The 24,540-nt window shown below is 49.8% G+C and overlaps 1 protein-coding gene across 5 annotated transcripts in view; it reads left to right on the forward strand.

Moving 5' to 3' along the window:
• Window positions 1-24,540, forward strand: part of RYR1 (ryanodine receptor 1) — a 1,245,571-nt gene that overhangs the window by 913,417 nt on the left and 307,614 nt on the right. For all 5 annotated transcript variants that reach the window (XM_085625233.1, XM_085625235.1, XM_085625236.1 and 2 more), the window contains one exon: window positions 3,735-3,831. In XM_085625233.1, the coding sequence (XP_085481359.1) occupies window positions 3,735-3,831 (97 nt within the window). The remainder of the gene's footprint in view (window positions 1-3,734; window positions 3,832-24,540) is intronic.

Raw genomic sequence — 24,540 nt, forward strand, 5'->3', positions numbered from 1 at the left:
TCAGCCTTCTGAGGCACTACACTCATTCTTTAGGGGATATGGCCGGTGAGATCTTACCAGCTATCCCTGACAAATCCAGAAATCCCTTTGCTCAGACAATCCTAGGCAGACGGATGCAGCAAAAAATAAGTCAGCCTGGACACAACGGACTGTGTGGACCGTCCCCTGGGCTCTAAACCTTATGCCTCAATGTGCCCCACATACATTATCTGTGACATACAGGCTTTATGGATCTGCTGTTTGACGGATTAGGCTCTTTGGTGATAAGGCAGATTTGGCCCTGGAACGTTTTAAAAGACAGGCATGCTACAGCACACTCTTAAGGTTTGCTCTCTCTAGTACGCCAATTCCATCAACAATACCAAATATTAAGAGTATATCCTTAAGACTGGGGTTGTCGCCAAAGAAAGCCATCGTAAACCCTTACAACAGCCCACACATCTCTTTCATGGCTCAATAGAACTTGTTGGTGGCAGAGGACATGGAACCCCCAAGGGACAGCAGTCCTCTTCCTTCTCCAGGCCAAAGCTGCGACAGGCCTCTATGATTCCCTATCCCATAGTCATACACAGTGGGTGGGGGGCAAAATTATTTTTTTCCTGCCAGACTGGCTTGCTGTAACTTCAGAACTTAGGGTACTGCAGGTAGTTCAACAAGGTTGCAAGAAAGTTACACCTTCCCCTTCACATCCTCTCTCCTTCACTTCCAACCTGTTTTTTCTCCGACTTCAGAGGATTATACCTCCATATATGTGGAGGAAGTTCAGTCGCTTTCAGCCAAAGGGGCCATGGAGAAGATTCTGGAGGCAGAGAAGGACACTGGGTGCTACTCCTGTTATTTTTTGGTGTCCAGAAAAGGCTGATTATGGACATTCAACTTCTGATCACCTTCTCAAGGCTTATTGCTAGTCTCACACCACCTGTGGCACAAATGTGGGCTTAGTAGTGGAACCTTTGCATGTAGTGGTCCTTTTGGACAGCATCCTTATTTCAGAGAAGGCAGCCTGGGACCTTCAGTCGTGGCTGTCGATCACCAATCTGACCTATGGCAGACTGTTCTCCCAACCGTACCTACAACTCACAGGAGTGACAGATACATCTCCTCTGGTTTGGGGCAGTGACCTGATAAGTGTGGCGATTAGGGCTTTTGGTCCTCGATGGAGCAGAGGCACCACGTTAACCTGCTGAAGCCTTGTGCCATCTAGTTGGTTTTGAGGTCCTTCCTTGTATCTATTAATTGAAAGCTGGTTCTGGTCTTGACAACACAACCTCCATGTAGAACAATGTTGCAACAAGCAGAATGGTGTGGGGTCACGGGTCCTCTGCCAGGAGGCACTTTATCTATGGAAATTGCTGGAACAGCAAGGTATCTCCCTAACAGCAAATCATTTAAAAGGCCCACTGATCACCATGGCGGATGACCTCAGCAGAATTCAGCTGTCGCACGACCAATAGTCTCTTCACCCGAAGGTGAATTAAGGCATTGTCTCCCATGCAGCCTGCCTTGGTTGGATCGTTTGGCTAATGACATGAATTTGCAGTATTATGATTATTGGTCACTGTAGTTTCTGCCAAGAGGTTCCGGGGAGATGCATTCCACCTGCAGCGGGACTCAGATCTCCTCTATGCCTTTACACCACTGCCTGCCCTGCCATGAGTTCCAAAAAAGAATAAGAAAGCCCAGGTTTAGATCATCCAGATTGGGCCACAAGAGGGAACCCAGATATATAGAGCCTGTGTATTTGCCTCCAATGTGGCTAGCTCTTCAGGAGAAACTGTCTCAGCAATGGAACAGGGTCCTGCACCCAAATCCCCATAGCCTACAGCTCCATGTGTGATGATTCAGCAACATCAACTGGATCTGTTATTTGTGTAGCTAGGCATGCTTCTACTAATTCTGTTTATTCTGTTAATTCAGCAGTTTGTGTTTTGTCTGGGACTGTCATGTTGGCCATCTGTAGGTCAAACAGACGGATGTTTTGTCATTTGTTCTGTCTGTAGCCCAGTAAGGCAGTGCAGTTGGCACTGCTCAAGGTTATTTGCAAGCCCTTTCAGCCTGTCTGTGTTTGCTTGAGCAACCTTTCTTATTCAAGTTATCAGTTGTGATGCGTTTTCTGAAGGGTCTCATCTACACTTTTGCCCTTGCACCTTTCATTACGCCTCAATAGGACCTTAATTTGGTTCTTACATTCTTAATGTGCACACCATTCAAGCCTATATACAGTTGTTCTCTGAGGTTACTGACAATCAAGATGGTATTTCTCCTTGTAGTTCTGTCTACTGTTAGAGAGCACCAAACACTGTCAGTGCTCCCTCATTACACCCTCTTTTTTCCAGAGAAAATGATGCTGAAAACTTGTTCCTTTTTCTGAAAATGGTATCCACCTTTCATGTGGAACAGTCAATTGTTCTTGCTTTTTCCACTTCTTATCACACCACTAAGGAGGAGAGGCCTCACCGACTGACCCCAAAAAGAGCTCTCACCCTTTACATTAAGTGCATCAGAGCACCAGGTGCATGACCAGGTTTTTATCTGATTTGAAAGTACTACAAAGGGAAAGGCACTCCAGAAAAAAAACATGATTATTTGGATCACCCTGTGCTTAAAACATGCTATACTCTGGCCAAAAACGAGCCTCCTGATCATCCTCAGGCCCATTCCACCAGAGCCAAGGCACCCACAATGGCACTGGTGAGAGGTCTTTCAGTGTTGGAAGTCTGATAGGCTGCTACGTTAGCATTTGTGCACATCTTCACTACACATTACTGTATGGACAGTCATGTCAGCATGGGGGCCATTAAGCCTGCTCAGTTCTGCAGGACTTCTTGTTTACGTCGACTCCGTAGACCTTCCACCTTTTACTAAAAAGGTTAGAGTTCACAAATTGTCTTTCTTCAAATGTTTTATGGGTGATCCGTGCCACATGACAGTGCACAGAAGCTATTGCTCTAAATAAATTCCCAATACAGTCTGGTGCCTGGAGAGTTTCAAAAGGTGAGACATTTTTGGTTAGACTATCTACCTAAAAGAAGGTAGCTTGTTCTCTGCTTCTCTACATCCTGTTCTCACTCCACTCCTATCCTTCCTATTCCTCTTTTCCTGTGATGTGTCTGCTTCCTCCTGTGTGTCTTCTTCTCAACCATACTGCCTTCTCATTGTCTTTCATGCCGTGTCTTTCTTCCACTGATGTTCGTTTTCCATTCTTCTCCTGAAGTATCTTTGCTCTCCTTCGCTTTACAGTTTGCTCCTCCTCTGTGCTGTTTCATATCTTCGGCTCTATCTTGTGACATATTTGTTCTTCCCTCCTGTGTGGTCTCTTTCCCTCTCCACTGTGCAGTGATGTCTCATGGTTTCTTTCGGCTTTGATAACTGCCTCATACCTATTTTCCTATTTCCACCTTTCCGCTTTACCGTTTTCCCCCGTTTGCTTTCCTGCTTTCCCTAGCTTCTTGCTTATGCTTTCTTCCTCTTCTGCATTTTTCTCTTAGCTCTTATTCTACCTTTTCCCTCTTCTCGTGTTTTATGTTTTACCTCCTCTTCTATGGTGTCTTTTCCTTCATCTCATGTGCTCCATCTTTACTTTTTTCCCATGGTGTTTCTTCCGTCTTGTGATTCTCTGCATCTTATCTCTTCTCTTATGGTGTTTGCTCCCTCTTCTTATTTTCTGGTTCCAACCTGCTCACATCCGTTATATTTTTTCTTTCTTTCTATGATATTTTGATTTCTGTCTGCAGATCACGTGCTTGTAACATGTTCTTGGAGGGCTTCAAGCGAGCCTGGATCGAGAGTGAGGAGCACGCCTTCGAAGACAGGATGATTGATGATTTGGCGGTAAGTAGCACATGTGGCTCCGAGAGGCAGGGTGTAGCAAGCATGGCAAATTTAAAAACACATTTTTGTTTTGCAAACTACTCAGAGCCCTTGCACTTTCTCATAAATCTGTGGGATTATTTTTAGGTCTGGTTAAAGGCTGTTTGAACTGTTTTGCTATAACTTACACAAACTGTATCAACAGGGGCAGTGGGATACCGAAAAATGATAGGGGCCTCCGTGCAGAAAGTATTGAGGGTTTGGAAAGACCCCCATATAGTACAAATATTAATAGTCCTCAACCTGAACGGGGACTACTGAATGGTGGGGCCCTCATGTACTGCAGGAGCAGCAGGTGTCTGTTACGCGTAAAGAGAGGAGCAAAATGGCGGCGTCCTTCAGTATTTGCTGGTTCTAAATGTCATTATCAGTTCATTCATCGTTCATTCAGCCATTGGTTAATTCTAATTGTCAGTCATGGCATCAGGAAGCTTTCCTCTTTACCAACATCAGTTGTATGAGTTCTTCTAGCTAGAGGTGGCCTTGCAAAGGAGACCTGAGAAACCTCTAGGCTTTTCACATAGTGGTCCCTCCATTGCGCTTCTGTGCTACAGAACATATGGTATTTGCATCTATGATGCCCCCCAAATTTTTTCTCCACCTGGCTAGTACTTGCACTGTAATGCAGAAACTAGCACACAGTGGCTGCAGAGTCTGTTTCTGGGGGAGTGGAGCCACCCTATCATGACCTTGTTCTGCACCCCCGCACAGGGCCAGATGCGGCCCATGCAACCGGTTTTAATGAAATGACACTGGCCACAGCGCATACACAAACACACAGCAAGTTTGTTGATAATAGATGCATGTATTCCACAATTGCACTCTGGAATAATTATATAAACCCAGGCAGTAGTGAGGTAGGCAACCAAGATCAATGAAGTGTGTGAAGTGATAAAACCATACCTATTGGCCTTTTTACACTACTTGTTTCCTATAAGTACAGATGTCAGCATATGGGGGTGTATAGGTTGACCGATTGCAAATGGTTTCTACTGGATTCAGTTATCGCATATATGGTTGAAAGAAAAAAAACTCTGAAACTAAGCACTTTCAAGACACAACTGGCATATTTATCATAGCTCTTCATTCTTTCTTCAAAATCAAATATGCTACTACATGGATCTAGTGGAAAACTTTTATAATCTTCACCAAGGTTTGTAGGAAATGGCCACAGTGATACATCTTCTTGCTTAATCCAGCTTGAAAGATGAGTAATGGAGATGATTCAAGATAAGGAACAGTAATTAGTTAAACCCATCATTTGCACTACATCGTTTTCATTAATGTTTGTGATAATTAGCTAAAACATTTTTATAAACTTAGGGCCTCATTGACAATGAGGTTGCGACACCAGGGCGTCACTTTTTGCGACTCTCCGGTGATGCGGGGTCCTGCTCCATATTTACCAGCCAGCACTAAGCCACTTTGCATTCAGTGGCTTAGCTAGAGCTTTTGCCGCCTGGGGCGATCCCAGAGTTTGCCGCCCAGGGATGGCCGGTGGAGGTAAGAGCGGGGCGTGGGTGGTGGTAGCGGGAGGTAGCTGGCAACAGACGACGAGTGGCGGGGTGGCGACAGACTAACTCGAGTCGTTGTGGGTGGGGGGTGGGCGCGACTGCTAGCCACTATAGACTGTGGCTGTGCAACTCACTTGGTTATAGCGCCATGAGCGGCTCGCCAGCCGGACAACAATGATCACCCCAGCACCGGGCGAGCTTAAAATAAATTACAGCTGCCTGCCTAGCTGTGATTTAAATGAGTGTCTCCCACTTTTCCCTTTCCAATGCTGCCCTGCTTACTGCTAATGTCGACAGCAGCACTGAGTAAGTCTGCAAGTCATTCAGATGATTATAATTAAATTATGAACGTATTCCAGACCGCTTTATCTATTTTCTGCAATTTTGGCTAGTCTGATGAATGAAAGGCGTTTAACAATTATTTGTTATGCTTTTCAGCAGTTAACTTAGAGTTTCTTGTTGTTCAAATGGGTGTAATTTCTGATATTTATGTTTCCCTCATCTTCATTTCTTGATTCTCACGAGAAAGTGTCACTCACAGTCGTTGAAACGTCACTCATAAATACACTGAAATTATGAAAATGTCACACATAGCAATCTGAAATCTTGGCAGCTATGTTTTGGACACATAAAGGGTTCATATGACAACTGTCTTGCCTCCTAGTTTACTAATGACACTGTCGCCAGAGTGGGACTGGAATGGTTCAAGTTCATGTTTAAAAACTATCACTTTTAATAAGTACTTCTCAGTGCAGTGCTATAATGAGATGTATTAATGTCTAAGCTTCAACATATTAAGGAAATGCCCTTCTTTGAAGTTACTTGATCACATTTTATGGGATTTTTGTTGTTTCATGTGCATGTTAAACATCTCAGGTCATGCAGAGGCTATAAGAGCCAAGCCAGATCCTTGGCTCGGCTTTGGCTCAGCTCGCACTGTTAATTTGTTGGCTTGCCCACCTCCAGTTTAAACCATGGATATTTTAAGGTTAATCATTATTCCTAAGTAGCCAGCAGAATCTAAGAGATGTATACTTTGAAATCTGATAGAGACTTCTAGCCACAGATTCCTTACCTTAGAATCATCCCCAGGCGTCAGGCAAGATTCAAATCTTTTTGTGAGAAGGACCCCTGTGCACGGTAGGTGGCATCGTTTTGCTCTGCATGGTGTCATCAGGAATTGTCTGCACCGGAAGTGACGTGCGCGGTGGCAATATATGCTCTACGCCAGCATACTGACATCAGCTCTTTTCTTTCCACGCCCGTCGGTGCAGATCTGGAGAAGAGTTACCCCAGTCACATTTTGACTGACTTTTTTCAACCTTTTGTCGAATAGTTTTTGAAACATTGTCTCCTGGTGCGTCAGGGATGTCTACAAGAAAGGCTGGTTGTGAGCCCTAGGGCGCCTGTCACTGGCAAATGTCAGCGGTGGACCCACACCTCGTCTGACTCTGGTGTCTCGAGCGTGACCATGACACCAAGGCCTAGTTTAATTGTCCCGCTATGTACCCCAAGGCTTTGAGGGAGTGATCCTCCAAGCTCCTTGCCATTCTTTGTGCGATGTCACACATGCCGTTCTCGATCCTGGTCGAGAGGACGGTCTCGGGATTGGTCGTGAAGCTATCAATCATGGGTAAGTCTCACAAAAAGAAGAACAAGAAGTCGAAGAGGTTCTCGACCTCGCCCCGTCCGTCAAAGTCATCCGAGGAGACAAGGGAACGTTGGCATTCAAGGCCTGGCTCCACGGTTGAACCTGCACTTGGGCTGACTCCGCACCTCCCCAAATTTCCTGGAGCCGGAGTGACCCCCACCCAACTTTGTGACTTTTATGAGGCCATGCACCTCATATATGGGTGGTCTGTCCCCCTGGCATGCCTTTGGGCCCCTACTGATTTCTACTGCCAGGTTCATCCCAGGGAGCAGTCGGGCCCCTTGGATTGATGGATGGATCCAGACCGATGCAGTTGAGCCATCTAAACCTTCCCCGTGACAGTTTCACTGCAGATGGTGTCCACTGGCGACGCCAACCCCATTCTTAACCCTTACTCCTACATGGAGCCAGATGGGTGTCGTCAGACGCCAACTCTGGTGCCGACTGGACTCATTCCATTCAGCCCTTTTCCTCTGGGCTAGGACTTGGGTTATATAGGGAGGGGCCACTGGACCCTTATGAATACCAGCCCCTAGACCCCAATGAAGAAAACTTGTGTGAGGATTTGGCGGATGCCAGTGGACTGGACACCTCCCCAGATGCTGGCTTGGTCTCTCCCCCTACTGTGACTATAGAGGAGGGAGCCTCATTTGCAGTGGTGGTGGTGGTGAGGAGGGCGGCTGAGGTCCCTGACCTTCAGTTTCCCTCCGTGTCTGTCAAGACAAACTTCTTGATTGAGGTGCTTCAGCCGGGAGTCACCCCTACAGAACCGCTTCTCCCTTTTAATGAGGCCCTCACGGACGTCCTATTCGGAGCCTGGTCTAAGCCCTGTACATGGGCTCCTGTGAATAGGACAATTGACTCTGCCATCGCCTCTCCCCAGGGGACCCCGCCTTCCTCACTAAACACCCCACCTAGGAAAGCTTGATGGTTCGAGCCTCCACTTCAAACTAAATCCTGGTGCATTCCCTACCATTCCAACGGACACGAAATCCAAGAGGCTGGATACCTCAGGCAAGAAGATGTTTTCTTCCACCAGCCTGACTCTGCAGTCGGTCAACACCGCATGCCTTTGGGGCCAATACTCCCACTCGCTTTGTGACTTGGTTGAGCAGGTGCAGGCTTCCCAGCTGTTGCATGGCCAAAGACGTGGTACCCACAGACCCCATGGGACACGTAGCCACAGGTCAGGCCAGTCAACCACTCCCTCGGAAGCCGCGGCCTCCAAGCCTCTGACCATCATGGGCATGCACTGGTTGACAGGATATGCCATCCCTTTACCACTGGAGGTCGATAACATCAGACCGCTGGGTTTTCAGATTGTCCCATGGAGTTACTCCCTCTCTTTTGTGACTACCACTCCACCCATGCCTCCCACTTGCCACAGGCTGATGGAGGAACATATCTCCTTCCTCCGCCAGGAACTGGCAGCTCTCTTGGCTTAGAGAGCCAAAGAGAGAGTGCCAGCATCAGAAGTAGGTTGTGGTTGCTATTCCCGCTTCTTTATGGTGCCCACATCCTGGCGAGTAAGCTTCTCCTTCATGTGACCCATTTGATCCATTCGGACCAGGCCGGTTTCATACCACAACGTAGCACTACGTACAATCTAAGGCAGCGGGCACATGTTTGGCACGCCCCTTGCCTAGCGGATAAGGACTATGCTTTAGCCCTCCTGGATATAGAGCAGGCATTCGATTCAGTGGCCTGGCCTTATGCATGGGTGACATTACGATTGGGGGTGGGATAGCCATTTCTTAAATGGGTTCAAGTGTTATACACGGATCCCCATGCCAGGGTCAGAGTAGGGGGCAGAATATCGGAGATGTTCCCACTGGAATGGGGTTCCAGACAGGGTTGCCCCCTGTCGTCCCTCATATTTGCTATGGCAATGGAGCCACTGGCGGCGGCACCTAGAGATCGGCTTAGTACTTGGGGGATACCGATGGGTGACACCAACCATGTGGTTTCCCTCTATGCTGATGATACGCTGGTGTATATCTGGCAACCAGCATGTTCAGTACCTGCCCTCTTGGAGGTTCTAAGGGACTTTAGTGTTGTGTCGGGTCTCCGAACTAATCATGTGAAGTCTAAACTATTCCCGCTCGGGAGACTGGCAACACAACCAATTGCCCAGCTTCCCAGGTGGTACTGCCCTGGACGTCCTCGGCTCCCAGATATTTGGGGATTAGGTTGGCACATACGCCCAAAAGATTCCTGGAACTTTAATATAGGGAGTGGAGGGAATTTGTGGTTCCATACGCTTCTTTAGGGAATTGCCCTTATCCCTAATGGGCAAGGTCACGATCACTAAGATGATCATTCTGCCAAGATGCCTTTATGCATTACAAAACTCTTTATATAAAATTCCGGTCAGCTATTTCAAAATACTGGATAGCTTAGTGACGGACCTACTATGGGGTCCCAGATGTAAACACATCTGCCTATCAACGCTACAGGGACCCTGGCAGCAAGGCGGGGTAGAGGTCCCATGTATTGAATTCTATTATATGGCAGCACAACTGCAACATGCCATTCACTGGTTAGACGATCAGGATAACTGGGAAAAAAGACTGCATGTATGCAGGGGGGAAATTCCTTGCCGGAATGACTGATGCGGGGCAAAGGTGTCCCTAGAGAATGCCCTTACCTTATCCATCATGTAGCCAAGATATGGGAGTCCACAGTAAGGAAAGTGGTACGACATGCACCATACGCACCAGATATGCCTCCATTTGCCAAGATTGCTGACTCTATGTCAATACGGAAGTGGAAGGATGGGGGATGTTTGACGTTGGGGGATTATGGCCTATTTGTGATGAGGGAGTGTGCGGAGGCTTCCTTTGATATGGGCAGAGGCCAATTTTTGCACAAAACGCAAAAATCTCTCCAGTAGCTAGGGAACTTTGGCCATACTTCCCTGAGGAGCCTCCCACTGCAAAAATGTTGCAAGTAATGCTGTATATGGCTCATGGTCAACATATGAGTACTCATATATATCGCGCGATACGCGACGATATGCCAAGGAAAATATTCCCCATTCAGGCGAGATGAGATGAGGTGGTGGGAGTCCATATGCCAGCACAGGAATGGGGCAGGATACACAAAGGGGTTAAATTGGCGAGTTCTAGCGCCTAGTCCAATACAATTTTATACATCATGATTACCTCAGTCCCAAAGTGCTGTGCAAAATATACACAGAACGATCCAGTAACTGCCCCTGTTGTGGGGAAGCAGAGGCTGACCTTATGCACATGGTATGGATGTGCCCCCTTGTAGTCCCAATCTGGTCGGAAGTTCTACCCGAACTACGAGCAGCCACGTGGTGGAAGATTACTGGGAAGATACGTACAGCATTATTAGGACTACTACCCATGCCCAAGAACAGGAAATTGAGCAGGAAATTTGTACTATTAGGATTAATATTAGCAAAAAGGCGTATTGCGATTGCATGGTTGAATCCGACACCCCCAAAGTGTGAAATGTGGTTAGAGGACAAATTCGAATAGGCAACGGCAGAGAAAGTTAGTATGAAGCAGGTTCGCAAAGACGACAAGTTAGACAATGACATCAGAGCCTGGACAGCAATGATCATGGACTTAAGGACCCCTCCTGGTTAAGTACATGGACACGAGGATGCGTATAATCAGGGTAAAGCACAAGACCACTGATTACTTCCTGTGTGATCAGATCAGACATAAGGTAGACACAAAGACGTGGAGCAGACATCCATTAGGGGGGAGGGGGAGTTGAGGGTTAATGTTGGCACGAGTTAAAATTATAAGAAAAGGGGTGTGGCTAAGCAGGCCATCATGGCGGATGCACGCTAGAGCAGCTCCGCCAGCCCAGTACAAAATCCGCCGGAACCCGAGATAGTTAGCTGCCCCATACCCACAAATCAGCCCGCAGAGGTGTGGGCTGGGTGTCAGGGAAACACTCGATGGTGACGGCTGGAAGTCCGGAACGCAACCCGACGCAGGAATCGTGGATCGAAGGCAAGCCAGGAGGCGTACCCACGTCGGGCAGACGCTGACTACAGCCCATGGCTGATGTAGCTGCAAGTACCGCGTAGGCCAAAGAAGAAACAGTGGCCGCGTCGTGAAACTATAACCGCCGCAATCTTGCAATAAAGAGCGAGACAGAGGAGCAGGCCTGTGGCAAAGTTTGGAACACCCGGTGAGTGGGGATTGCCGGCTGCGGCCTGGCCTGAGCAGGGTGCTGCGCTCGGCACGCCTGCATAGGGCCGGGCCGGCTCGAGTCCTGGGGTGAATCCGATCCTCTCATGGGGACTGCAGGGCCATAATTAAAGGGACGTGAAGTCTGCGCGGCAGAAGAGTCAGAGGGCGGTCCGGTGAATGGGCCCCATTGTTTGATGTAGACTGCCTGGGATTCACGCCTACAGCTCGAGTAGACTGCTTGTGAGGGACTGGCTGACACTGCTTTATTTGATGACCATACTGCCTTGCAGCAGTAACATATGGGGCCATTAAAAAAACAATTGCAGTGTGGCTCTAGTGAGAATAGGCATAGAAACTACGCACAGCGAGGGCATATATAAGAGACCATCACCTGGCCCAATACAAACTGGACTAGTGTTGCTGGCCCCATAGGGGAGCACCATCGCCTGAGGGCAAATCTGTAGGAGGCGCCCAATAGGGGACAGGGCACTACCCTACACTCACGGAAGCGGTCGGGCTAATGTTGGTTGCGACTTGTGATGTGGGGGAGAGACCCTCAGCATATTCCTGACAGTACAACGAGATTGAATAATCGTAGCTCTCAGACACGCCCCATTCTATATATTCACCATGATGAAAGACAAAACGTCTGGAGGTGCCGCCAAACAGAGCACCATGTATAAGTACACTGGGGCTGGAACCAAAACTACCGAATCTGAAGGGGGCTCTACTATCCCACCAGACAACACGGTGATACTGGTAGCAATCTCCCAAACAAGAGTGACACTAGAAACTCAAATAGGTGTGGTTGTCTCAGAGGTGTCGCTACTCTGCCAGGACCTCAGGGGGGCTGTCGAGCGCCTCACAGAGGCAGAGACCAGGGTCTCAGGAGTGGAAAATGCAGTTTCTATACTGCAGACAAAGGTCACCTCCCTAGAGAAACTTACCAAAGGCCTCGCAACATGGGTGGAGGACGCAGAGGGGCGGACCCGCAGAAACAACCTACGCCTGGTGGGCTTCCCTGAAAACTGCAAAGGCAAAGACACAGAAAAGTTCACTTTGGAGTGTTTGGCCTCATGGATGCCAAAGAACGCCCTTTCCACATGTTTCATTGTAGAGCGTGCACACAAGGCCCTGCTGCAGCGCCCACCTCCCGAGGCACGCCCACGGCCCATAATAGCGCATATCCTTAATTATCACGATTGTGACTCAGTACTCAAACATGCCAGCTTAAAAGAAGACCTATTTTACCACTCTCAGAGAATCATGATATTTTGTGGTTACACGAGAATGGTCCTACGGCAGAGGCAATCCTTCAAGGCAGCCCAAGTGCAGCTGTGGAATGTAAAATTATATATTCCCTCCAGTTTCCTGCTAGATTGCGAGTTGTCTATAACTCACACACTCTATTCTTTGATGCACCGGAAGCTGTATTCAGTTGGACAGATGAACAAGTACGAACTAAACCCACACTCCTCCTCGCCACGACTAGGATTCCTCATTCAGTGAATACAGTCAAAGGTCAAACAGCGACACCCTTCCAGGTCCACTTGGCAATCCAAGAGACAAGACGACGAAAACGAGGACATACCTGCAGCAGGGCACTCCAACACAGCACAAATTATCCGGAACTTGGGCTAATGGGAACTAAACAGAAAAATATCTATCGAAATCAATGCAGCAACTGATAGTGACTCTTGGGCTGGAACATTTGAACCTGCACTCCCTCTCTTAACAGTTGCCATTATGGCCTATAGGTGCTCGGGGATCCATTGGAGAAAAGTACCGTCAAACCCCCATTGGGGTCGATATGGTGGTTCATCCGCGAAAGATGCTTCTAATTCCCGGAGGTATTGGGGTGGGGGCGGGTTGGAATATTAGTTCGCTTATTGTTTTTTGTTTTTGCCCAATGCTTTGAATCTGTAGTGCTAGATAGATGCCTTACTGTGCGATCCCATCCATATAAATGTTTCGTATTTGTCAATGCCATCTCTAATAACTGAAGCCCCACAGGGTCAACTACGCGCCTTAAGCCGGAATGTCAGGGGCATGCTTGATAAAATTAAACGGGGCTCAGTACTCCATCCGGCAAAGCGGTATAGCGCTGATATAATAATGTTGCAGGAAACACGTCTTATGGGTACCAAGATGCCCTGTTTAGCCCGCTATGACTATAGTCAGGTATTCCATGCGGGTTTCGCTCGTGCTCCAGAGGGGTGCCTTTATTGATACATCACAGAATAATATTCGTATGCACACGTCAATGGACAGACACACATGGGAGGTACATTATCGTCCAAGGGACTGTCTATGGAGAACGCATAGTAATAGGCAGCATTTCCGTCCCTCCCCCTCTTTCTCAAACATTCATGGAGTGTCTGATGGATATGTGGGTGCATCTTCTGGACTGCCTTACAATTATGGGGGGTGACTGGAATGATGTAATGCATATCACTGCTGATAGAGGGTGACCTCCGAGGGCCACGGAGAGGACAAGGGACTCTAGACTATTCTCTCTGGCAAACATGCTGGGATGGGTTGATAAATGGAGGGCGTTCCATCCACACGAATATACCGCCATTCATAATACCTTCTCTCGGCTCAATTACACATTTATCCCAGGGAATCATATCCAGAGGCTAACGGCCGCCTAAGCCCTACCCCACGGGCTATCTGATCATTCCCCAACCATGACTACACTTTTAATCGGCCCATGCCGATGTTAATTTCGATGGAGACTGTTCCCCATGGCACATGCACAACCAGAAATACAGAGTTCACTTGCACAAAGCTGTGGTTGAATACTTTGCCCTAAATGTTGATAGTGCCTCCTCTTTAGAGATACTGTGGCAAGCCATGAAACCCACATTGCGTGGGGTAGACATTGGTTACACAGCTGCAGAGCGTAAACTTCAAATGCTTGACACTTCACATTTAGAAGCATAGATAACGGCACAGGAAAGACGTTGTCAGGATGGTGAAACTCATACCACCAGCAGGAATCTATGGCTTACCCAGCAACAATATCAAAGCATATTAATGGAAAAGGCCAAATGAACATGGTTGGCAACTCAAAGCCGAATATATCAATGGGGTGAAAAATCCATCAATTTATTGTATCAATTATGTAGGCAAACCACGGTGTCCTCTATCCCGTCTCCTTTTTGCATTGGCCATCGAGCTGCTGGCTATGTGGGTCTGAAAAGATGCGCTAATCAGAGGCTTTAAATGGACGGCGGACATATCAGATTGTATAGCACTATACGCTGACAGTATATTATTCTTCCTCACAGATCCCTATAAAACTGGTCCTAGAATACTGCAGGTTATGCGGAAATTCGGGGAGACCTCATGAGTGTATCTGAACCCCCAGAAGTCCACTATTTGGCCTCTGTGGGGCTCCCTGGGGCATAACAATTGGGCCCAAAATCTTATACTGGCAACAGATGGACTGATGTACTTAGGTGTATTGCTGTCTGAGTCCCCTGGGAACAGAATCTAAGCGTTGTTACTAAAAAGGTGCGAGCCAACACTCGGCTCTGGGCGGGACTTCCACTATCTCTTTACGGGAGATCCGCCATTTTCAAGATGGTCTCTCTGCCTCAGCTGCTCTACCTCCTACAGAACCACCCACACCCTATCCCATCTACCTGGTTCAAACATATCAATGCTGTTAGACCTGACATCCTTGGCGTGGATTTTTCCCCTATCTTTTGCCTCTGCTACCTGGATTTTCGATGCTGTGATGGATTTCGTTTTTTCTGGTTTAGATGCTTTGGACACTCTGCCACTGCTAATCAGTGCCAGAGTGTAAGTGCTCCCTGTGTAAAATATCATATTGATTGGATATACCTGATTGGCATATCTGTATCACCATGAAGTCCCTAGTAAAGTGCACTGTGTGTGCCAGGGCTGGTGATGACAGATGCTACTAGTGGGTCTGCAGCGCTGATTGCGCCACCCACCTGTGTAGCTCTAAAACAGTGTCTCAGGCCTGCCCCCGCAGGCCTGCCTGCAGTCCCCGGACTGCCATGTCTTCCTGGCCAGTGTCCACACTGACCGGGCCTAACCCTTCCCTTTTCATACACGTCAGTCATCCCTATGGAAGGCCCAAGGTACCCCCCTGGGCAGGGTGCAGTGTATGTAAAAGGTAGAGCATGTACTAGTGCAGGTAACATGTTCTGGTAGTGAACAACGGCCATTTTGTGTGTTCACTGCTGCAAGGTTATTTTGCTCCATAGGCTATCATGGGGGAGGCTGGTGCCAATGGCTATCCGCCTATCTTCTCATAGGAACAAGATAAGACATGAGTGTTTGTTATCCCTGAGCTCAGCATTTAATAACACATCTTTTAGGAGAGGTTGTTTCTAAATCCTGAGTTGGAGAATAGTACTTTTTAGAGAGTAGCTGTTCTCTTGTCTGACCCTTCTGTGTGCCTGGGCGTGCTTGTGGATTGACTGTCTGGCTTGAGAGTGACAGGGGCTGGGGATCCCCCGGGAGGTTGGCTGAGTCAGCCCTCTGCTGAATGGCGACATTTGCAAGGAGAGTGGAGGGAGGAGATAGCACCTGGGATTGAATAGGGCTGTGCCTGCCTGCCACTCTGCTGGCTCCACCTCCTGCTGGGCGGCTGACGACTCTGCCCCTCACTCTGAAAAGAATGTAGAGGCCAGGAAAACAAAGTGCTCCAGCGACACCCAGAACTGGATCAGACCGGGCTCAGGACCCACTTGCACAAAGACTTCAAAGACTTGTAGGGGTATAAGTACACGACCCCTGACAACAGATTTTTAGATTCTGCCATCAAGAGGAACCTCTGCTGAAAGACGGACTGCTGAAGAACTAAAGGAAGATTGCCGTGCTGTGTGCTCTAAAGGCTGACCTGTTCTGCTGTACAACTGAAGCTGAGGAGGAGAAGGGGTCTTGCTGTGTGCTGACCCTACCCACTTGACCAAACAAGACTTTGCTGTGTGCTGTGTCTTCAACTGAATCTCCAAGGGCCTGAGAAGAGCTGGCCTCCTGTTTCGCAACTCAGGGATAGAAAGGTTGCCAAGAACTCAAGACTCTGCTGTGTCCCCCCTGCGCTGCTGTGTGCCGCAGGGACCGTGGACTGTTCTACCAAGCTTCTCAACATCTGCCTGTGAGGTGGGCTGGCTGCTCTCTGTCTTGCTGGAGAGTACCGCACTGACCCGGGCCTGACACCGGTTGCCGCATCAAGAAGATCGACGTGCTCATCGGCACTTGCCTTGCCGCGACCCGGAGGCCTGAAGCAGATCGAGAGTCGTACTTCCCTGCTCTACGAAGCCGCGCTGTGAGTGGCTGACTCCGGTGACGTCGACATCGTCACTGGGGGCTCGTCGAGGGAGTTGTGGAATCCTTGCACCGAACAGCCCGAGGAGCACTTGTACAACGAGTGCAGCGACACCGCCGGAGCAACGTAGCTGCCTAAACATCAAGAGCCTACAAACTGATTCATTCTCAGTGAGTATCGAATCACACAAGAGACTAGAGACTATCGTCTTACGATCCCGACCAACCAAGAAAGCGAATATTGTGTAAACCTGTGATGCTTGATTTCAACTGCGGAAACTAGATAAAGATATATTATTTTTGATATAACTCACCTGTGTGGTCTAAGTTTGTGGTGTGCGGAGGGGGGATCATTGTGGTGTCTACGTGCAAATACCTTACACATTGCCTCGGGGATAAGCCTGTCTGCTCGAGCCAAGCTACCTAGAGGGTGAGCAGGGGTTATCTACCGTGTGTGTCCCTGTACCCTGACTAGAAGCAAGGGTCCCTATTTGGTCTAAGGTGTATACCTCTGCCAACTAGAGACCCCCAGATCTAACATTGGTGGTCAGCGGTGCGGATTAGAACCAGTATTTGCACTTGACCTGCAGTGATTCTTCGTACATCACTAATCTAGTAAGCAGTTGCATCGCACGAAGTTTTTGCAAAGACTATTCTTGGAGGATTGACGAAGCATCATGTCTCTGAATGGAGTAGGTGAGGAGGCGGAATTGCAATTTGAAGTAGAAAAGTTGCTCACGTACAAGAAGGATCAACTAAAACAATTCTGCAAGCAGCTTGGATGCCCAGTGAAGGGCGGCGCCAACAAGACGGAGCTACAGAAATTCTAAGGGCCTGGTGGGAGGCCAAGAATGGCGCAACCGAGGAAACTACTGAAGGGGATGGCACACCGGAGCACGGATTTGGATCCGATGATCTGCCAGTGAATAGGCCAGCGTCTAGGGCTGGCAGCGCCCATTCCAGTAGGAGCCTCTCTCCAGAGGAGCTGGAGGAAAACCAGAGGGTTAGGGCCCAAGAGATTGAACTTTTTAAACTCAAAGCTCAAGCGGAAGAAAGGAAACTGCGCCTTGACAGTGAGAAAGAGGCGGAGGAGAGGAGGAATGCTCTCGCTTTGGAAGAGAAGAAACTCCAGTTGGCTCATGAGTTGAGCATGAGGGAGCTGGACATTAAAGCCAAACAAGTAGTGTCCAGTCCGAATGGTGGCAGCGCACAACCAGTACAGGCGGGTAAAGTATACATACCGAAAGATTTGGTGCAGAATTATTAGAGGGGTGAGGATATCTATGCGTGGTTTAGATCCTATGAGCTTGCCTTGAAGATGAATGAAGTGCCTGAGAAGAGTTGGGGAGCAGGTTTGTGGAAGCATTTTGAGGCCTCTGGGAGGGATGTCTTAGCACCCTTAGAAGCAGCAGGGACCTTAACCTACCCCACTATGAAGGAGGCCTTATGCCTCAGGTATGGGCTTACACCAGAACAGTACTGCCAGAAGTTTAGGAACTTCAAGAAACTTGATTCAAGTACGTAGGTGGAGTGTGTGAGTATGTACACGCGTGCACTGGAAGGTTGGATAAAGGGCAGCAAAGTTACTGATTATGTGGGGTTGTGTCACTTGATTAGTTGGGAGCACTTGAGTAGTCTATGTGTTCCAGAGCTGCGCCAGCATCTTTTAGACAGCAAGTTAACTGATCCCAGTGAGCTTGCTAAAGAGGCAGACCGCTGGACTAGCACCAGGGTCAACAAAGGGGTGGTAAGTATGCCAGCCAAGGGTGGACAGGGTCCCCAGCAGAAAGGTGGGGAGGACAAGGGTAACAGTAAGGAGTTCTCTAAAGGGCACCAAAACAGTTCCCAGGAGAAGGAGTCCCAGGCCCCCAAGCCTAAGAGGTCTTGGCCCCCTAAGGGCAACAGACCACCGCCTACTTGCTATGCTTGTAGGGAAGTGGGGCACATCGCCCCTAAGTGTCCCAAGAAACCCCCAGCACCAGCTGCTGCTCCAGTCCCAGGGTTAGCTAGTGTAGCTTTGGGAGGGGATTTGATTTCCAGTGGGGAAGAGGGATTAGCTATGATGACCCTTGTCTCTTTAGGAGACCAAGAGATGGTCCAGGATACCTTGATACCCGCTAACCCTAAGAAATACGGGCAAAAGGTGACCATCAATGGGAGGGAGATAGAGGCTCTGAGAGACACCGGAGCTAGTGTGACATCTGTCAGGTGTCAGTGGGTGTCTGAAGAGCAAGTCATTCCCAATGTGCTCCGCCCAGTAGTGGCCGCTGACACTTCAGTGCGCCTCTGCAAGATGGCGCGTGTTCCCTTTACATGGGGGGGAGTCTCTGGTACCTTGGAAGTCTGTGTCAGTGATGCCTTGCCGGTAGATTGTCTGTTGGGTAACGACCTGGAGAGCTCTCCATGGAAGGACGTAGAGCACAGAACTCACTTGGAGATGTTAGGACTGCCAGCGTGGATCTGTGTATCCACACGTGCCATGACAGACAGTAAGGGTGGATTAGTAGAACTGGAGCCTGGAACAGTGGCCCAGGAACCTGCCAGCAGAGGAAGGGGCAGAGGGCGCGGGAAACCGGCCCCCACTGTTCCCACGGTCCAGGAGGAAGCAGAACCTGAGGGGGATGCCCTGGAACCTACAGGGGAGCAGGTGGCCGAACTGGGGGAGTTGCCTGAGCTGACCCATTGGCAGCAAGAGGGTGGCCCCTCCAGGGAGGAATTCTGCCAGGCTCAGAAGGAGTGCCCTTCTCTCGTCGGTGTGCGGCAGCAGGCTGCAGACCAGGCAGCAGGCCTAGGGTCCAAGGAACATTTGATTTACTGGGAGGATGACTTACTGTATAGTGAGCCTAAGTTCGCTGAGCCCGGTGCAGCCCGTGTGCTGGTGGTACCCGAGCGCTTCAGGAACTTCTTACTGGGTCTGGCTCACGACGTGCCTCTCGCAGGACATCTGGGGCAAGACAAGACCTATCACAGGCTTGTCACCCACTTCTGCTGGCCCCAGATGAAGAAGCACGTCGGTACCTTTTGTAAGTCTTGCCAAACCTGTCAAGCCAGTGGTAAGAGCGGAGGGAAGTGCGTGGCGCCCCTCCAGCCGTTTCCTGTAGTGAGCACCCCTTTCGAGCGGGTGGGCATTGATATCGTAGGGCCCCTGGATCCCAAGACCGCCTTAGGCAACAGGTTTATCCCGGTCTTTGTGGATCACGCCACTCGGTACCCGGAAGCAGTCCCTCTCAGGACAATCACAGCACCCGTGGTGGGCCGTGCATTGATGGGGATCTTTTCCCGTGTGGGGTTCCCCCGAGAGGTGGTCTCCGACCGGGGTACCAACTTCATCTCTAGGTATATGAAGTCTCTGTGGGAGGAGTGTGGAGTAACTTATAAGTTCACCACTCCTTACCACCCTCAAGGAAATGGGTTGGTTGAAAGGTTCAACCGCACCCTGAAAGGTATGATTATGGGCCTAGCGGAGCCCATGAGACGGAAGTGGGACGTCTTGTTACCATGCCTGTTGTTTGCCTACAGGGAGGTGCCTCAGAAGTCCTTAGGGTTCAGCCCCTTTGAACTGCTGTATGGCCACCCTGTTAGAGGACCTCTCACACTGGTGAAGGAGGAGTGGGAGAAATCCCGTGGGAAAACCCCCCAGGATGTGTTCAGCTATGTGCTGGCCATCCGCAACCAAACCCAGCGCTTCAGGAAGCTCGCTCAGGAGAACCTAGAAGCCAGCCAGGAGGAGATGAAAAGATGGTATGACCAGAATACCACTCTGGTAGAATTTCATCCTGGGCAGAAAGTGTGGGTAATGGCGCCGGTGGAGCCTTGTGCGCTCCGTGACAAGTGGACCGGGCCATATGAGGTGGTAGAGCGCAAGAGTGAGGTGACCTACCTGATCAACATGAAGACTCCTAGGCAGCCCCTTAGAGTCTTGCATGTGAACCGCCTCAAACCCCACTTCGAGAGGTCTGAAGTGACGATGCTCATGGCTACAGATGACGGTGGGGAAGAGGATAGTGATCCTCTCCCTGACCTCCTGGCAACCAAGGAGCAAGACGGGTCAGTGGATGGTGTGGTCCTCTTGCCCACCCTGACCCCAGAGCAGCAGAGAGACTGTCGCCAGGTGTTGGGTCAGTTTGCCTCCCTGTTCTCCCTGACCCCAGGTGTCACCAATTGGTGCGTCCATGATGTGGACACTGGAGATAGCCTGCCTGTGAAACAGAAGTTTTACAGAGTAGCTGACAAGGTCAGGGCCAGCATCAAGGAAGAAGTTTCCAAGATGTTGGCGTTAGGGGTAATTGAGCCCTCTAGCAGTCCCTGGGCTAGCCCAGTGGTCCTCGTTCCCAAGAAATCTGCTACACCCGGTGGCCCGTCAGAACTTCGGTTTTGCGTGGACTACGGCGGGCTCAATGCGGTCACCAAGACTGACGCGCACCCCATCCCCAGAGCTGATGAGCTCGTGGATCGGTTGGGAGCTGCCAGGTACCTCAGCACCTTCGATTTGACTTCGGGGTACTGGCAGATTGCCTTAACTGAAGGGGCAAAGGAGAGGTCGGCATTTTCCACGCCAGAGGGGCACTTCCAGTTTCGCGTCATGCCCTTTGGATTGAAAAATGCCCCTGCCACCTTCCAGAGACTGGTCAACCGGGTACTGACCGGGCTGGAGCAATTCAGCGCCGCGTACCTGGATGACATTGCTGTGTTCAGCTCCACTTGGGAGGAACACTTGCAACACCTCTGTGAAGTGTTGAGGGCGCTGCAGAAGGCAGGCCTCACTATCAAGGCCAGTAAGTGCCAGATAGGGCAGGGATCGGTGGTGTATTTGGGACACCAGGTGGGGAGCGGCCAGGTGGCGCCCCTACAGGCGAAGATCGATACCATTCTGGCTTGGGAACCTCCCAAGACGCAGAGAGAGGTGAGAGCCTTTCTAGGACTCACCGGGTATTACAGACGGTTCATCAAGGGATACGACACCATTGTTGCCCCCTTGACAGAACTAACCTCTAGAAATCAGCCCAGGAAAGTGAATTGGACCGAGGCCTGTCAAACTGCTTTTGATGCCCTGAAAACTGCAATGTGCACAGCACCGGTGCTTAAGGCGCCTGACTTTTCGAGTGAGTTAGTAGTGCAAACAGACGCTTCAGAGCAGGGTGTGGGAGCAGTACTCTCACAGATGGACGACGAGGGCGGGGACCAACCCGTAGCTTTCATTAGTAGAAGGCTACTTCCCAGGGAACAGAGGTGGAGCGCTATTGAAAGGGAAGCATTTGCTGTGGTCTGGGCCCTGAAGAAGCTGAGGCCCTACCTGTTTGGGACTCACTTCCGTGTTCAGACCGACCACAGGCCCCTCAGATGGTTAATGCAGATGAGGGGCGAAAATCCAAAACTGTTGAGGTGGTCCATCTCCCTACAGGGAATGGACTTTACGGTGGAACACCGTCCCGGTACAGAGCACGCCAATGCTGATGGTCTGTCCAGGTTTTTCCGCCTTAGCGATGAGAACTCCCAAGAGGGTGGGTAGTTCTCCCCACTTTCAGCTGGAGGGGACACGTGTTAGACCTGACATCCTTGGCGTGGGTTTTTCCCCTATCTTTTGCCTCTGCTACCTGGATTTTTGATGCTGTGATGGATTTCGTTTTTGCTGGTTTAGATGCTTTGGACACTCTGCCACTGCTAATCAGTGCCAGAGTGTAAGTGCTCCCTGTGTAAAATATCATATTGATTGGATATACCTGATTGGCATATCTGTATCACCATGAAGTCCCTAGTAAAGTGCACTGTGTGTGCCAGGGCTGGTGATGACAGATGCTACTAGTGGGTCTGCAGCGCTGATTGCGCCACCCACCTGTGTAGCTCTAAAACAGTGTCTCAGGCCTGCCCCCGCAGGCCTGCCTGCAGTCCCCGGACTGCCATGTCTTCCTGGCCAGTGTCCACACTGACCGGGCCTAACCCTTCCCTTTTCATACACGTCAGTCATCCCTATGGAAGGCCCAAGGTACCCCCCTGGGCAGGGTGCAGTGTATGTAAAAGGTAGAGCATGTACTAGTGCAGGTAACATGTTCTGGTAGTGAACAACGGCCATTTTGTGTGTTCACTGCTGCAAGGTTATCTTGCTCCATAGGCTATCATGGGGGAGGCTGGTGCCAATGGCTATCCGCCTATCTTCTCATAGGAACAAGATAAGACATGAGTGTTTGTTATCCCTGAGCTCAGCATTTAATAACACATCTTTTAGGAGAGGTTGTTTCTAAATCCTGAGTTGGAGAATAGTACTTTTTAGAGAGTAGCTGTTCTCTTGTCTGACCCTTCTGTGTGCCTGGGCGTGCTTGTGGATTGACTGTCTGGCTTGAGAGTGACAGGGGCTGGGGATCCCCCGGGAGGTTGGCTGAGTCAGCCCTCTGCTGAATGGCGACATTTGCAAGGAGAGTGGAGGGAGGAGATAGCACCTGGGATTGAATAGGGCTGTGCCTGCCTGCCACTCTGCTGGCTCCACCTCCTGCTGGGCGGCTGACGACTCTGCCCCTCACTCTGAAAAGAATGTAGAGGCCAGGAAAACAAAGTGCTCCAGCGACACCCAGAACTGGATCAGACCGTGCTCAGGACCCACTTGCACAAAGACTTCAAATACTTCTAGGGGTATAAGTACACGACCCCTGACAACAGATTTTTAGATTCTGCCATCAAGAGGTACCTCTGCTGAAAGACGGACCGCTGAAGAACTAAAGGAAGATTGTCGTGCTGTGTGCTCTAAAGGCTGACCTGTTCTGCTGTACAACTGAAGCTGAGGAGGAGAAGGGGTCTTGCTGTGTGCTGACCCTACCCACTTGACCAAACAAGACTTTGCTGTGTGCTGTGTCTTCAACTGAATCTCCAAGGGCCTGAGAAGAGCTGGCCTCCTGTTTCGCAACTCAGGGATAGAAAGGTTGCCAAGAACTCAAGACTCTGCTGTGTCCCCCCTGCGCTGCTGTGTGCCGCAGGGACCGTGGACTGTTCTACCAAGCTTCTCAACATCTGCCTGTGAGGTGGGCTGGCTGCTCTCTGTCTTGCTGGAGAGTACCGCACTGACCCGGGCCTGACACCGGTTGCCGCATCAAGAAGATCGACGTGCTCATCGGCACGTGCCTTGCCGCGACCCGGAGGCCTGAAGCAGATCGAGAGTCGTACTTCCCTGCTCTACGAAGCCGCGCTGTGAGTGGCTGACTCCGGTGACGTTGACATCGTCACTGGGGGCTCGTCGAGGGAGTTGTGGAATTCTTGCACCGAACAGCCCGAGGAGCGCTTGTACAACGAGTGCAGCGACACCGCCGGAGCAACGTAGCTGCCTAAATATCAAGAGCCTACAAACTGATTCATTCTCAGTGAGTATCGAATCACACAAGAGACTAGAGACTATCGTCTTACGATCCCGACCAACCAAGAAAACGAATATTGTGTAAACCTGTGATGCTTGATTTCAACTGCGGAAACTAGATAAAGATATATTATTTTTGATATAACTCACCTGTGTGGTCTAAGTTTGTGGTGTGCGGAGGGGGGATCATTGTGGTGTCTACGTGCAAATACCTTACACATTGCCTTGGGGATAAGCCTGTCTGCTCGAGCCAAGCTACCTAGAGGGTGAGCAGGGGTTATCTACCGTGTGTGTCCCTGTACCCTGACTAGAAGCAAGGGTCCCTATTTGGTCTAAGGTGTATACCTCTGCCAACTTGAGACCCCCAGATCTAACAAATGCCTTTTGGGGAAATTCTTATGGGGGGGGAGGTGCATCCTGGGTAGCGCTTCTCACATGTTTCCAGTCAATGTATTGTAGTGGCATCGCGGCGGCAGACATGCAGGCCTACTATGCGGCATCTCACCTTCCGGTTATAAATGATTGGCGCTATGGGCCCAATGATGATTCGGCTTATGCAGTAGAACGCTGGATAATGAACGATCCGACATTTACATCCTATCTCTATAGTAGATCGAATCTTCGCTCTCTGTTACCTGCTGCTAGAGTAGTAGTCCTTGCCTGGTGACAGTCACTTCGACGAAT

The sequence above is a fragment of the Triturus cristatus genome, chromosome 9 (assembly GCF_964204655.1).
Source record: "Triturus cristatus chromosome 9, aTriCri1.1, whole genome shotgun sequence".
Lineage (NCBI taxonomy): Eukaryota > Metazoa > Chordata > Amphibia > Caudata > Salamandridae > Triturus > Triturus cristatus.